Below are 15,232 nucleotides of genomic sequence, written 5' to 3' on the forward strand. Positions count from 1 at the left end.
GTCCATCCTGCAGCAGTCTGAGGAGACAGGAAAAAAAACATGTTCAGGACATTCAGCATCAGAGCCAGCCATAACTGTTAGGATGAATCCTCAATGATGTCTTCATGGAACCCCCGTGTGAGCAGAAGTTCTCACACCATTCATCTGAACCGGAAGCAGGAATTCTAAGAAAAAAGGGAATTTAAATCTATTTCCATAGATGATCAACACATCTAGAACTTCATTATTGATTTGATAAAGGAGGAGTCATACTTCATCTATTTCAACAGAAAACATTAAAGATCCACTCCAATAAATTTGATATTTTTGGTGTTTTTAACATCCTCTTGTGGCATTTTTCTCATGATTTAGGACATATAGCAGGAGTGTCAAACTCAATCACACAAGGGGCCAAAATCCAAAACACACCTGAGGTCACGGGACAAACATTTATTGAACACTCTAAACTACATTTTTAAAACTTTATAACTTTTTAACATAATTATGAACTAGATATATAACATTACCTGTGATAATGCTAGTGTGAATGCTGTAAGCTGAACTTGGTCACTGAAGATGTTGAAATTGATAACTAAAAACACTGAAGCTGATATTTGAAAACACTGAAGCTGATAGCTAGCTAAAATATTAGCTAAATGCCAAATTAGCCTAAAAACGAAATAAAAAATGAGGTTAGTCAAAACAGTTAGCATGTAGCTGAAATATTAGCTAAACTCCAGAATAGCCCTGTTTTTTGTTTTTGCTTTTTTTTGTTTTGTTTTTTGCTCTTGTCTTGTCCATGACCAACATCACTTTGAATCAGTCTCTTTACCACGGTACCAGCAGGCTGAGTCGGACCAGAACCAAACACAATACTGCAGTCTGGGAAACGACCTGCAACGTCCTGCTCACCTCTACAAACACACTCACTCCAACTGCACTCACTGCTGTTCAGGCTGGCATTGCCGAAGCCCTCAGCCTCCTCCACATCCAGGAAGGGGACGGGGCCCCAGATTCTGACGGTGCCGTCATCAGAAGCGCTGGCCAGCAGCTCGGGCAGGGTGGGGTTCCAGCTCACACAGTTGACGGTGCGAGTGTGGCCGGTCAGCTCTGCGATGGGAAGCTCACTGCGGCGATGCCAGATGTAAACTTTATGGTCTGTCAAGAAACACAAAGACTTAACAGAAAACCTAGCAGCTCACAGTGGCTCTGCACATGCACAAACATGCACACACACACACACACACGTGCACAGGCTGGAACCACAGTTCTGACACTCGTGCTGAGCTGCTCCTCTTCCTGTGTTTAAACTGATGAATGAACACAGTAGAAACTGAAGAAACTGCTGCCTTGCCTTCACTCCCACTCGCTATGAAGTCTTCATTGTGCCCTCCAAAGCAGGAATGGATGGTGTAGAAGCCCTGAGTCACCCCCTGGTACTTCCTCACCAGCACCCTGTCCTGCAGGTCCCACAGATGGACTCCCTGCAGACAGAACCATGAGCTGGGCCGGCTCTGGGTCTGGTTTAAAGGCAGATTCCAAACAAGGTGCTCACCTGAGTTGCAACGTTGAGGAGAGCTAAGCTCCCATTCTTGGAAACAGTGAAGGACATGATGGGATGGTCTTCCTGCACTCTGGAAGAAAACGTGCATCTGTTATGTTTGTTTGATCAAATCAGCAGAGAAACAACCAACACTGGTCTGTTTGATGGAGGACTGTTTGGAACTATGGTGCAGATCTATCATGCTCTTATGATGAGAAGTGCTAAAGGTGCAGAGTTTGTGGAGTGGGGTCAGAACAGGTTTGCTGTCAGAACTTTTCAGCTGCTTTCACTGGACTCCCAAAAAGTTCTCTAAAGCCTTAGAACAAGGGTGTTGAACTCCAGTCCTCGAGGGCCGACGTCCTGCTGGTTTTCCAGAAATTCTGCCCTATCTACTGCTGATCACCTGGATCAGGTGTGTTTAGCCAGTAAGGAGCTTGAGTGGCAGATTGGTTGGAAAACATGTAGGACACCGGCCCTCGAGGCCTGGAGATGGACACCTGTGCCTTAGAACATAAATAAAATCTGTTTTTGTATGATGCATGAATATCCTGTTTAAAAGAACACAAGTTCTGCTCCTGCCTGACTTTGCTCCATCAGAAAATCCTCCAGAACAGTTCACCTATACGAAGCCACTATCGGGACATAAATATTTGAAACCCAAATAAAACTTTTTGAAAAAAATATTGGTGTTTGGCCAAAAAAAAGGTAAATTGTCCAAAACTTTTTGCTATTTTAAAATAAACTTAATTATTTTCTGCTTAATGTTCTGTTTTTTAGATGTCAAAAATCAAAATTTTCATTTCAAAACTTTTTTTTCAGTTTCAAAGATCTTTTTCACTTTCAACTCTTCTTTTTTTTGTTATTTTGGAATCTGAAAATTTCACTTTTAACATTTTGACCCTGTTGTGGCGCGTTGGGGCGGGGCTAACACGAAGGACCAATCACAATCGATGAGGGTGGTATCTTTAGTCCCGGTGCGTTCACTGACTCTGAGAACTGTGATAATTACCATCAGAAATGTCTGTTTAGTCTGAACTATCATAGTTTGAAGTTGTCCCAAGACGGGGTAATAAGCAGTTTTATGGCATCTAAAATGCTGTTCTAGCCCGTTCAAAAGGCCATCTTATTGAGTTTAATCCAGGCATAGAAAACGTCCTTATGCTTGCATTAAATGACCATGTGGTGGGTTGCCCTTATGAAGCCTACAGAACACTACGTCAAACACAGATTGCCGGTGATGCAGTGGTATTACATAACATTATATTTTTCAAGGACTCACACAGGTTCAAATCCCACTATAGGCAATCTTTAACTTTTTTTTAACACATAGTTACGTTTTGATAATGTGCAGGACTGTGTAATAGCTATGTAATAGTTAGTTTTTTTTATTTGGGTTTCAAATATTTATTCCTTGATTTAGCTCCATCCATCTCTGCCACCATTGATCCACAAACCTTTATATGACCATTGAAAATCTTTAGAAACTAAAGGAGAAAATGACAGATGCCCAAAGATGTTCTTGTAAGGATCAGTAGATGTTTTGCCTTGCACTCCATCCATCTTAATAACCACATCCAGTAATTGAGAGTGAGCCGCAGAATAACACACAGACGGTGAGATAGATCTCCCCACATGTGTTGTAATCGTTTCGGTTGGATCCACTGGATAACTTTAATATAAAAGTTTATGACCTGGTGCACCCTGACTCCGGGTGAAGAGAACTCACATATTTCTGTCTGTCAGGTCCTCAAAGTTGTACCCTCGGATGCGCTGGTGAGTGTCGGATGCGAGAACGGTCCGGCCATCGCTCAGACAACCCAAACACTGCACTCGAACGCCCTCCCAGGAGTCCAGCAGGTTCCCATCAAGATCCTGTCAGTAACAGACAGAGACATAAAGATCCAGCATCACGGTCTTGACTTCAGGCTCTGTTTCTGTCTCCTGTTCTCTAGGTTTTTACCACAACACCCTCTCTTTAAGTCAGTACTAAGCTTAAAAACAACTGAATGAGGCCGACATTTTTTACCACGTTATGAGAAGAATCGCTAAAGTAATCGCTAAAGCTTTTTTTTTTGCATTAACAAAGTGGATTTTGGATGTGCTGATTTGCCCTGAAGAAAAACTGACACACAGTAACAAAAAAAGGATGTAAGATTCCCTCTCCCTGTTGGGCTGACCTGTGAACAACCTCTCTGAACATGAGCCAACAGCTCAGGGTCAAACCCCCCATGCAGACGTGAGCTGGGGCCATGCTGCTCTGAGCACTTACACACTGGTAGAACTGGCCTCTCTGTCCACCAGTGACGAAGCGTTTGCCGTCAGGGTTCCAGGCTACGCAGGTCAGGCTGTCCTCATGAGACTGGCTCATCTTTGTTCTTAACTCCCCCGTCTACCAAAGAGGAACACAAAGGCTGCAGTAAACTTTTCCAGGCATCCAGTTAGATAAAAACATCAGCAGCTCCTTTGCCTCATTTATTTATCATCTTGTTTTCAAGGGTCAGTGTCTTGTATTGTTTCCATGATGCACTCTTAAAGACAGCTTCCATGTCTCTTTTACAACCTTTGTCATAGGCTCTGTTCTGTACGAGAGCTGCAGGTTTTAGGTTGTCCTGGTCTGTGGAGGGGCTGTATCTTACAGGGAGCACGTGTGTGTCTTACAGTTCATTTAAAGTCCCCCTATCAATATTTTTTTATTTTAAAAAACATTCCCAGTAGTGTTTTAATGATGATTAGGAACATTTCAACCCAAATCCCACAACCTAAATGTCTTAAAAATCAATTATTCATGTTGATCTGAAGACTTTGTTTCCAAAATCTCCTCTGAGGGGGCGTGGCTTTTGGAGCTGAGCCCTGCCCCCGGTCTGATTATGATAGCTCTGTGTCTCGCTAGCGTAAATCTTCACCGCTGATACATAAAAATGTCCAGCAATCTGGGTAATGTCCAGCCGAACCGCTCAGTGGAAACGAGGGCTTACAGAACTATGGAGGAACTTCAGGGGAACCAGAATTAAACCTTACAGGAACCTGAAGGGAATAACCTTAGAGGAAAAATAGGGGTGGATGTAATGCAGAGGTAGAGAGGACTACAGGTTCGGTTCCTGTCTTCCCTGTCTATGCGTCAAAGTGTCCGTGGGCAAGACACTGAACCCCACATTGCTCCTGCTGGTTACAGGTTGGTCTGTTACACAATTCTCAAGGGAAATACAAGACTCACCTGCTCTCCCCTTAAGATGCATTCGCTCCTCTCTATGACCCTCCACGGTCAGACAACCTAAAAACCTGCAGCACCTGTACAGGTCAACCCCTGCACAGATGCATGAACTGCTGAGTCAGCCTCACCTGCACATTCCACAGCCACAGCTCTGAGCAGTCATCAGGCCCACAGGCAATGAGATAGGTGTCATCAGGACTCCATGTCAGGTAGGACACACCGTAGGCATGACCCTCCAGAGTCCTGATCTGCTTCAGCTGCTGTGTTTCCTGTGAGAGCGCAGACCCATGAGCCACACAGACATCATTCCCTCAAACATATGAAGCCAGTCAGGGAGCACTCACCATGTTGACCTGCCACACAATGACTGTAGTGTCTTTGGAGCCGGTGGCCAGCTTTGTGCCATTATTTGAGAACTTGCAGAACCAGACTTCATTGCAGTGTTCTGTCAGAATCTGCTGAGTGTAGCAGGGAAACTGTTTCCTGCACACACATTGGCATGAGGTTACACTGGTTCCAACAGGAGATTCAACAGCAGTTCAAAGCAGAGAAGAGATTCACACGTTAGACAGGGTGTCAGTCAACAACTGGCCTGAACATAAATCCCTGCGTGAAGAGGGGAGTATTGATCTGGATGGAGGATCAAATTACAAAAAAAAAGACTGAAATAAGCATTTCTAACCTCCTTTAACCCTTCCGCTCTCCTTAGCTTGTTTACATTAAAAGTGGGGTCATCTGGACCCAACAAGACAGTGAGCTGAACTTTTTTTAATCATTGATTTTTGAGTTTCACTAATGTCCATGGCAGACATAAAATCCTGTCCACCTTTGTCCACATTTGTCATGAAAGGAATCACACATCAATATGTGGTTGGAGTCATCTGGACCCCAAAGAGAGCGGAAGGTTTGAACCAGCAATTTTGTTTCCTTTCTAGTATGGAGAGAAAATAAACTCACCCTGAATTGTGTGTGTGTAATTCTTGAATTGTAACACATACAATACATTATGTGTATGAGTACAAAAAATAACAAAATTATAGAAAATACAAAACACAATTTGACATGCACAAATTAAATTACAACAGCTTGAAACTAAACTAGTGCTGCCACACACGATTCTTTTAATAGTCAACTAATCATCGATTATTTTAACAGATTAGTCGACTAATCAGGTCATACACAAACTGGATGTAAAACAGACATCATAATGTAACTTTTTTTTTTTTTTTTTAAGACATCAATAGGGTCATATATTTGTTATTTTCCCAGTAAACACTAGTCGTCTTTAAGCGTTTGTTTCCTCTAACAACCTCTAGAGGGCGCTGCAACTGAAGTATTTCCTATTGACAGTGGCAGAACAAGTGTCGTCCAAAACAAACGTGGAAGAGAATCTGATTGTTTTCCTCTTAAACTTTTATATTTTTCTTATACAGATCAAAAAATTGGTGTTATTGTATTTATTTATTTTTTAGCTACACTGGGCTTGGCACATTTGTTCTGAAACGTCACACTTTTCTCCTAAAAGTGAGACTTGAACTCCGGAAAATACGGTAAATCAAATGAGGTCAGCATCTGAAACAAAGGAACTATTTTTCACAAAAGATGAAAGTTTTGCTCTCATTGACTCAAATCTAAAAAAGTGCATTTTTTAGTTTAACGCTCACAACTTTGTTCAACTTTATAACACTGACTCCATATAATATAAAGTAACGACTAATCGACTATCAAATTAGTTATCGACTATTTTATTGGTCGACTAGTTGACTTATCGTGGCAGCCCTAATTTATACGTAATATTTAAAATTACGCACACACAAAAAAACATTTACGCACAAATCTGATGTGAGACTCTTTTCATGTCTCCAAGAGTCTAAGTGATGCGTTCAAATGCTGCTAGAACGCTGGGTCATCAGAGTTTTCTTATCAGCTGTTTTAAACTTAGATTGTAAATAATATCTGGTGAAAGTTGACATTTTCCTACTTTCTTAAACAGATATGCCCGATAATAAATATAACAAAGTCTAAAGTTTAAATACTCAACACTAAAGTATCTCTATTTTCATCGCTTCCTCTGCTTCCCTGCAGCGCCTCCTCCGCAGGACTCTTCCATGAGCCCCCGCCGAGAGGTTCGCGAGGCCTCGACACCCAGAGAGCAGACAGAGTAGCCCTACGTCCCGCTCTGCTTCCTTTGTGCCCTCCGAACATTTATTGGCCCAGAAAAATTGTCGGTACTTATATAAAATCAAGTTAGAACCTCAGAGTAGAGCTTTGGTGATGAAAAAGCTAAATAAGAATTTCTTGTTCTGGTTCAGAACTGGAACCTGCCTGGTGGAAAGGCTCAAGAGCCAGAGTAAACTAGAGCCTCTGAATGAGGAAACCCAAAAGCACTCCTCACCGACTGCAGCTGTGGTCCAGCAGCAGCGACACCGAGTCCAGCCCTCCATCCAGTCCTCCGTCCAGCTTGGTGTTGTGGTACAGGCAGCGCTCTCTCTGCAGCTCCACGGCCTGCTTCAGCAGAGTGTGCAGGCGGCGTGGAGGCAACATCACCGACGGTGGCAGGTAAGCTGCACATACACACAGTTTAGGAAGACGACCTGCTGACTAGCAGGAAAGATGTTCCCCACAGAAGATGAACCCTCAACCCCACAGTGAGTCTGGTTTATTAGAAGGTTTTAGTCACATGTGACAACCTCAAGTTTTTGGGTTGTCCAAGTCGTGGAAGGAAAAGAGCAATTGCAGCTTAAGGGAAGCCCAGGCGTGTCACAAATGAGATTTTTCATGGTATGGCCCGTGGGGATACATGGATATATTTTACTCAGAGACTAAAGTAAATCCTGGTATGGCCCCTTTAAGGCTTGTACAGTCTCCTTAAGAAGCATTATGAAAATGGAACGCAGCATGAAGTCTTTGTAAGGACAATGTAAGTTCCACACAGGTATGACGCTCAGGTGATGCTGTCCTACAGGTCCTTACACCTCTCTAGTCATTATTGAGCTGTGAGTACTGGTCCCTCACTGACTGCACACAAATCCCCCACACAGAGTGTGCAGGTGATACACAAGTATCCACCCACACAAACTCTGCTCTGATTGTCTGGTTTCTAACAGTCATTCGAGAAACCCCCACTTACAATATGAACAGCACTAATGAACGTTCATGCTTGTTATTCCGCAGGATTTGGGGGGGGACAAAAACCTGTAGGACATGTTGTGTCTCATTCACTCAACCTACATTTTACCTTGTGTGTTGTCTTCTCCATGACCCGTCGCCTGCAGCATCTCTTTAAAAACATGTGATTGGACATTTTGCTCTGCAGGCTCTCAGAGCGCTCCACGACCTTGATAGTTTGAGTGGGCCACCTGCACACCCATAGCAAGCCCATTTCCACTGGTGAGGTTGTGACTGAGGCATCAGCTTTATATGTATCTGAACTGGACTGATTGGATTTGAATAAAAACATAATTTCTTTCATTTTTTTGAGTCTAAGAGTAAAATCTGAAATAATGTCTGGAGGATTGGAACTCTGGAACGTTTACAGGCTGTTCTGGCGTGACGGCTACGGTTGGAAACGTGCTGTGTATTGTTGTGTGGGTAAATGTAAGTCAGAGGGACAGCAGATGGAGATGAGCTCAGACGGCTACAATCTACTACCCACTGATGAAGCTGCTGTACAGGCTCCCTGTTCAATACTTTATCAATCAACTGATAATCTGGGATCATTTTGGAAGAATCATATAAAAAACAATAATGAATAACATGTTTTTTCTGGGTTGAGTTTAATTTACATGCTATCTGCTAGCTGTTCTGACTAACCTAAGGTTTTTTTTTAGGCTAATTTGCCATTTAGCTAATATTTTAGCTGGCTATTAGCTTCAGTGTTTTCAGCTATCAGCACTGCCATCTTCAGTGGACAAATTCAGCTTACAGCATTCACACTAGCATTATCGTAGGTAATGGTGTGTATCTAGTTCATAATTATGTAGTTTCAGAGTGTTCAATAAATCTTTATCCTGTTCGTCCCGTGACCTGAAGGGTGTTTTGGATTTTGCCCCCTTGTGTGACTGAGTTTGACACCCCTGTCTTACAGGCTCTTACACATCACCTGCACCCCCGAACGTGCAGCATTTGTGCACGGTCAGCAAGAAGCCAGTGCACACATCTTACAAACGACTATAGTGTGGCGTAAGGAAACCATGTCATAGTATCACTTTTACGTCACAAGTGCATGTAATTTACATTATGCTTACAGATACTGTACTTCACGATACAGCTAGTCCTTTGACCGTCTCAGATGCACACGAGAAACCTGGTCAGCGGTATTAAAAAATAACCATTCTAACAAGTAAACAGCTGGACCCTTTCTTCTGTTTGAAAACACGACAAGGTCCATTTGAGTTTCTGTCACAACACTCACACTCGTCCTCAAAGGAGACTTCTGCGTCTAATTCAGGCTGCAAGCTGCAAATGTGCGTCTATGGATGAAACGAAGATGAAATCTTGGTTGGTGATTTTACGGAGGAGCTGTACGATTCTGTCTGATACACAACTTATAATGAGCTGTGACTCTGTTGGACCTCTCATGGCGCCCACTGTTCTGCGCTCAGGGCGGCCACGTCATACCAAGAAGCGCATTTAATTTGAAAAAAGTGTTTCCATTGCAGTTCTGCCAAAATTTCAATACGCCCCAAAAACCTCCTCCTCCAAAACATTTTTCGATACATGCAAGTTTTTTTTTTTAAGTTGTGGTGTTTCCATTAAGATAATTAATGATCAAAAATCCAATTTGTGAAATTTCAGACTTATTGAAAACGAAGCGAGCTAAAGTTTATTCACATTTAAAAGTTTAAAAGCTGATGGTTCTGAAAAGTTTTTAAATTATCATTTTTGAAAAGATTTCCTAAAGTTTAGGATATTGCCACTTACGCAACCAGCTAAAGTTACAAAATCTCTGCTTCTGGCTAGTGATTGTTTCTGGCGCCATCTTGCATGTGACCAGAGGCCCCTCCTGTTCTCACGCTGTGACATCAGCACATGAGGCTCGCTCGTTTTCGTGGGTATGGGAGGGGCTACTGACAGCGCAGGTTTTTAGAGGATTACTCAGAAATGAGGGAACGGAACAAAATACCACTTTAGGTTGTTTATAGAGAGAGGAATGAACATTATAATACACTTAAAAGATGATTTTTCAAGTTGAACATGGAATCTCAAAGAATTCCTATCATGGTGTGTTTGCTTTAAATTCCATTTTGTTGTTAAGCTTTTAGGCAAACCGTGATTGTTGAAGTGGATTCAGTCAAATAAAGCTGAATAGTAGTTGTGTTTGGTTTTGGTTCCCCCTCTAAACAAATCTGGACGCTGGTGATGGAGGCTGAGATGAAAGCTACGCATGCTGCCAACACTTCTGAACGTGAAACTATTTGTAAACGGTTTGAAATATTTAATTACTTGGAAATCCCCAATACTGTCTTCAAGGACCTCGAAACATGCCCCCCCCCCCAAATTCAAACACAAAATATTTTGGAAAGCCTCTTTACTGTTATTCTGCCCAAGGTCTAGCTGTCAGCTTTATTTTGAGTTCTTGAGGGGAACAGTTTGGAGCCGTCCAGCGGAGGGGAATGTCAGCCATTCCATCCTACATATTGTTTTCAGTTATGATACACACGCAATCAGTCATGGCAAACTGACACCGCCCATTCGTACCAGCATGCACCTGTGTATATGTATCAACTCCCAAAAACAAGAGCCAGGCATCGAATACAATACACAAAAATCCTGTTTCCCGTTCTCCCCTTTTTACACACATGTTATTGATTTGTTCTTGACCTTTTTGCTAGAGCTCCAAAAGGCCGTGACGCATATTCATCTGAACGAATATATTTCTCTTTACCCTATATGTGCTTCATATATCCATTTCCGCATGGATAGTATATCACAGGTGAAGGGGAAAAAGCCTGCTTGGTGTTTGAGCTTTGCAATGCTGGGAAGTTCTCAGAAGGGATTCGGTGAGTTTCCGCTCCGGTGGCTCAGTGTGGGGATCACGGGTGCACAAGTCTGTCAGGTACAATTATGAGAATCTGGTTCCAGGAAAACCTGTCTGACATTTTATACATGATGTAAGCTACAGTTACCTCATCCATGCAACTGCACAGCCTCACAAATGTGAGCGTGTGCGGACGTGTTTCCTGAAGACAGCTGTCACCTGCGCGCACGCAGAGCTGCTGACCCTCTCATGGGCTTTTTAACTGGCCGGGCCGTAGCAGTAAATAATGTTCCTGCTCCTTCAGCACACACACACTGTAATATTCATGACTTAACCGAGCATTCTCCAGGTGCCTGCTCTGCCACTACTGATCCATCAGTAGCTGCCCTGTGCAGGTGCTCCAGGCAACTTGGTGCGGTTCACTCAGGACCAGCATTTCTGATCGTCTCAGAGCCGCAGCGGTCTCTAAAGGAGAACACGCACATATCCGGTTAATCATTTAGCCTCAATTCCAGTGATTGTTGAGCAGTTCTGCGGGCTGCTTTTGTTTAAAGTGATTGTTAATTTCGTCTCTAATCCATGAATTATCAAAAACATTATATCTGAACCCTATTGCTGTCCTCCAAGACAGGAAATCCCCTCGTTTAATAAGTCTAATAGACGGAGTGTCATCTTTTAATGATTAGCAGACCAATGCAGATGTTCAATATTTAATGTGTCACGGGGGGGGGATTCACAGAGCTGTGGTACCTCTTGTTCAATAACAAAGCCTCACTAAAATCTTCCAGCCAATGAGTAATCAGGGTTACACTAATGGGAGTTACAACGTTCTGTTTGTTTGGATTGGAACTTAAAGTTTGGTTCTTAATCAACTAACAGATACAAACGTAAAACATCCATCATTGCCCTTATGAAGTGAATGCTGGTGGTGGGGGGTAGGGGGGCGGGTCTCATTGCAATGAAATGCCGTCATACACTAAACCAAAGCTCATGGTTATAAAGCGGAGTATCTGTGGGATTCATTAGGAGGAATGAATATCAGTCGTACAGCAAAGCTTTATTTAAAGGGAATGTCTGGCATGTTGCTGGTGACCGCTTAGATTTATTTAAGCGGAAAAAGTTTCTGACTTTCAATAGAAAATTTGTTTAAGTTTATTGCGGAGCCCAGAGGGCCGTAGGGAAAGAGCATAAGCTGTGTGGTGTCTTTGGCTCCTCATGAAGCCTTTGTCAAAGACATTCCCTGTGAAGCCTCTCGGATCTTTGTCATTTGTATTTGGGGGTTTTTACTCGCTGACTGCACAGAGAAACGGGAAGGAGGCCGGCGGACGTGGTAGTCCTGGGATCACTTGTTCTGGTTCTACACTAAGTGCTGGTTTGATTTGGACTGTTTCACTCTGATGCAGAGTGAAGACAGTTTGTTGGATCTGGACGAGCTTTTTCCAGAACCAGCGACTGTTTATCAGCACCAGAGTGAAGCCATGTCACCTGCTTGACTCTTTGGTGTTTGATTGGTTTGTTCCACATACCAAGTGAAGTTTAACTAGTTTCTGTTATTCCTCATCTTTCTTAATAGCGTTTTCTCCTGTTTAAAAGCAAATTCCCATGCCGGTTTTAAAATGAACAATGAGCATGCCCAGAACAGAGAGCTGAATATGATACTTATTTGGGTTAACTTGTGTAAGTGATTACTGTGTCTTTTCTTTCAGATACCATGCAGTCTGGAGTACTGGGATGAGCTCCAGCAGGCGTTTGTTCTCTACCGGGAGTTCAGCCTGTCAGAGAGCAGTGCCTGCCAGCTGCAGCTGCCCAGCCTCGGCCTCAGCCAACAGCAGAAGAAGCTGGTAGCCTCAGACCTCTGGAGGATTGTGCTCAATCATAACGGAGAAGGGGGAGACGAACAGAGGTGATGGGAAACTCTGAGAAAGTTCACAGGCCTTGTCTATGCATGTGCAGGGGTACTGCGCGGGTGAGGATCTGCATACCTTGTTGCCTCCCTGTGTGAGTAAAACCAGAGAAAGAGAGTGCACCCAGGCCACCGAGCACAAAGACTTAGAATGTGTCCCTCACCCTACATCTGGAGTGCAGGAGCAGGGAGCGGGCTTGGAAGGCGTTCAGATTGGTCTAATGAGATTTCCCAGCACACCAAGTGCCTGTCAAGGCCTATCCGGATTCCTTCCTGCTTACCTTGAGTGTATCTAATCGAGGGGAAGCTCAGGGAAGCCAGAGTCAGAACTCCTTTCAGGGTGGTTCTCTTGTTCTTAGGTCTTTCTTAACCTGAAGAGGGCAGGGTTAACCTCAGCCGGGATGGGCTATAGCAGGGGTGTCGAACTCAATCACACGAGGGGCCGAAATCCAAAACACTCTTTAGGTCACGGGCTGAACAGGATAAACATTTATAGAATACTCTAAAGCTAACATTTTAAAGCTTTAAAATTGTAACTTTTTTACATAATTATCAATTCAATATATAGTGTTACTTGCAATACTGCTAGTGTGAATCCTTAGGCTGAATTTAGCCACTGAAGATGGTCAGATTGATAGTTAAAAATGCTGAAGCTAATAGCTGAAATCACTGAAACTAATAGCTGAAAAAATGCAGAAACTGATAGCCAGCTAAAATATTTCCCAAATACCAAATTAGCCTAAAAAACCAAACAAAAACGACTTAGGTCAGCCAAACAGCTAGCATGTTGCTGAAAAAATAGCTAAACTTCAAAAAAGCCTAAAAAACTGAAAAAAGCCTAAAGTAACCAAAACAGCTATGTAAATATTAGCTCAACTCCAAAACATCCTACCCCCCACCAAAAAAAGGTTAAATTAGCCGAAAAAGCTAGCATGTAGCTGAAATATTAGCTAAACTCCAAAATTGCCTAAATAAAATCTTAGTAAATGCCAAAGTAGTCTAAAAAGCTAATAAAATGACAATTTTTCAAACGTTAAAACTGTAACTTTTTAGCATAATTATGAATAATAAAAAGACAGGAATATTATTCCAGAATAAATCAACTTAAACCTTAAATAACTTTAAATATTTTACTTTCAATAAAATATATTTTGTTGAAATTTTCCAAGTTAGAAATGATCGCAAGATAACATCGGGTCATTAATAACAATAAAATAAAATGATCGGGAGGGCCGGATAGAATTACCCAGAGGGCCGGATACGGCCCCCGGGCCTTGACTTTGATACATGTGGGCTATATCAAAGAGCGCAGCATTTTACAGAGCAGGCTCTTATTGTTCGTCTTGCTACCACTGCTTCCTCTCTTCATCTCCCTCGAGCCTTACCAAGCCTTCTGTTTTCGTTTCAACCATTTTTTCTCCCAGTATTTTTCTCATTCTTTTTTTTTTGCTTCCTTCTGGGATTGAGGGAAGTCTTTGTTCAAGGAAAGTGCCAAGCCCACATTCTGGGCTGCTTAGGCAGCTCCAGAAAATGAAAAAAGGGAGCAATAAGAAAACATTTAAGAGAAAAATGTCTTCAGGACCAGGTACTGTGTAAAGCAAAATATACATCTGTGTTTCATTACAATCATACTCCAAACACTACATTTTCTTTGTGTTTAAATTATTTGTCTTATTTGATCAAAATTGATTCCTTTTTCCTTACTTGCTCGTTTCATCTGCCATACTTAGGTTTCCACCAGAAAAATATCTTGGCCGTGCTGCCAACTGGAAGTAATGAAAATTGTCAACATGTGATGCTTATCTTTTTAAGGAGAGCTCTGCTGCTGAAGGCATTTTTTCATGTCTTGAAGGTTTCCTGCTGGAGTTTTTAATGGTGGATCATGGTAGTAGCAAATTACAGAGCAAATGGTCATTCATTTCAATTACCACCCATTCAACATCATCAACCATGACATGCAATTATTGTCCACAGAGGGGCTCTTCTGGAAACTGCAGGCATAATAAAATACCTAACCGTCCTGGAAGGCAGCAAGGCCTCTCCACTCTAATGTCTGTTCTCCTTCCAGCTTTTTATGAATAATTATGGTACCTGTTTTAGATTCCTTTAAGATGCTGCTGTTGTATTGTTTCAGTTCTCTCCTGTTTAATTTAATTCTTTTTCCACTTTTTTGGTTTCGCACCTTTGAGTCTCCTGCAGTGTCCGGCTCTTTCCTGAATTTCATTTCTCCTCCAGCTCCGACAGTGAGTGTGGATCCCAGGCCGCCTGCGATCAGCTGGTGTCTCCAATGGCGCTGGCTGCATGCGCACGTGTGGACTCTTGCTTTGCAACTTGGTTCGTCCCCGCGTTAGGAGTGTCCCTGCAGCTGGCACAGCTGGAGGTTCGCCTCTGCCACCACCTTGAACAGCTGGGTACAGGTAGGGACTTTTTTACCTTGTCAGGAGCCACCTAACAATAAGTGACCACTGAAAACTGTCAATAATAGTCTTTCAAGGTCTGCCTCAAAACTTTGGAAAAGGACACTTTTTGGCTTATGTGGCCCTCACAAGAAGAAGTTTGGGGACCCCTGACGTAGTGTGAAACCTTTTGCCCTTTGGGTTTATTGATGTCATGTTG

The 15,232-nt window shown here is 42.6% G+C and overlaps 2 protein-coding genes across 2 annotated transcripts in view; one reads left to right on the forward strand and one right to left on the reverse strand.

The window, feature by feature from the left end:
* On the reverse strand, positions 1-7,892 carry LOC112151828 (WD repeat-containing protein 26; the record flags this gene model as incomplete). The annotated part of the gene is made up of 9 exons (XM_024280902.2): positions 7,129-7,892; positions 5,078-5,216; positions 4,862-5,002; positions 3,792-3,911; positions 3,249-3,394; positions 1,535-1,613; positions 1,334-1,463; positions 925-1,137; positions 1-17 (listed from the first exon to the last, which is right to left on the reverse strand). Coding segments are annotated over exons 1-9 (1,134 nt in total), but the record flags the coding sequence as incomplete, so codon positions are not given.
* Positions 7,893-12,416: 4,524 nt separating this feature from the next.
* The window catches only part of LOC112151829 (vacuolar protein sorting-associated protein 13B), a gene marked incomplete at its 5' end in the record, with an annotated part of 71,869 nt that continues 69,053 nt past the window's right edge, over positions 12,417-15,232 (forward strand). The window contains 2 exons of the mRNA XM_024280904.1: positions 12,417-12,616; positions 14,852-15,033. Of these exons, the coding sequence (XP_024136672.1) occupies positions 12,417-12,616; positions 14,852-15,033 (382 nt within the window). The remainder of the gene's footprint in view (positions 12,617-14,851; positions 15,034-15,232) is intronic.

The sequence above is a fragment of the Oryzias melastigma genome, linkage group LG16 (genome assembly GCF_002922805.2).
Source record: "Oryzias melastigma strain HK-1 linkage group LG16, ASM292280v2, whole genome shotgun sequence".
Classification (NCBI taxonomy): Eukaryota; Metazoa; Chordata; class Actinopteri; order Beloniformes; family Adrianichthyidae; genus Oryzias; species Oryzias melastigma.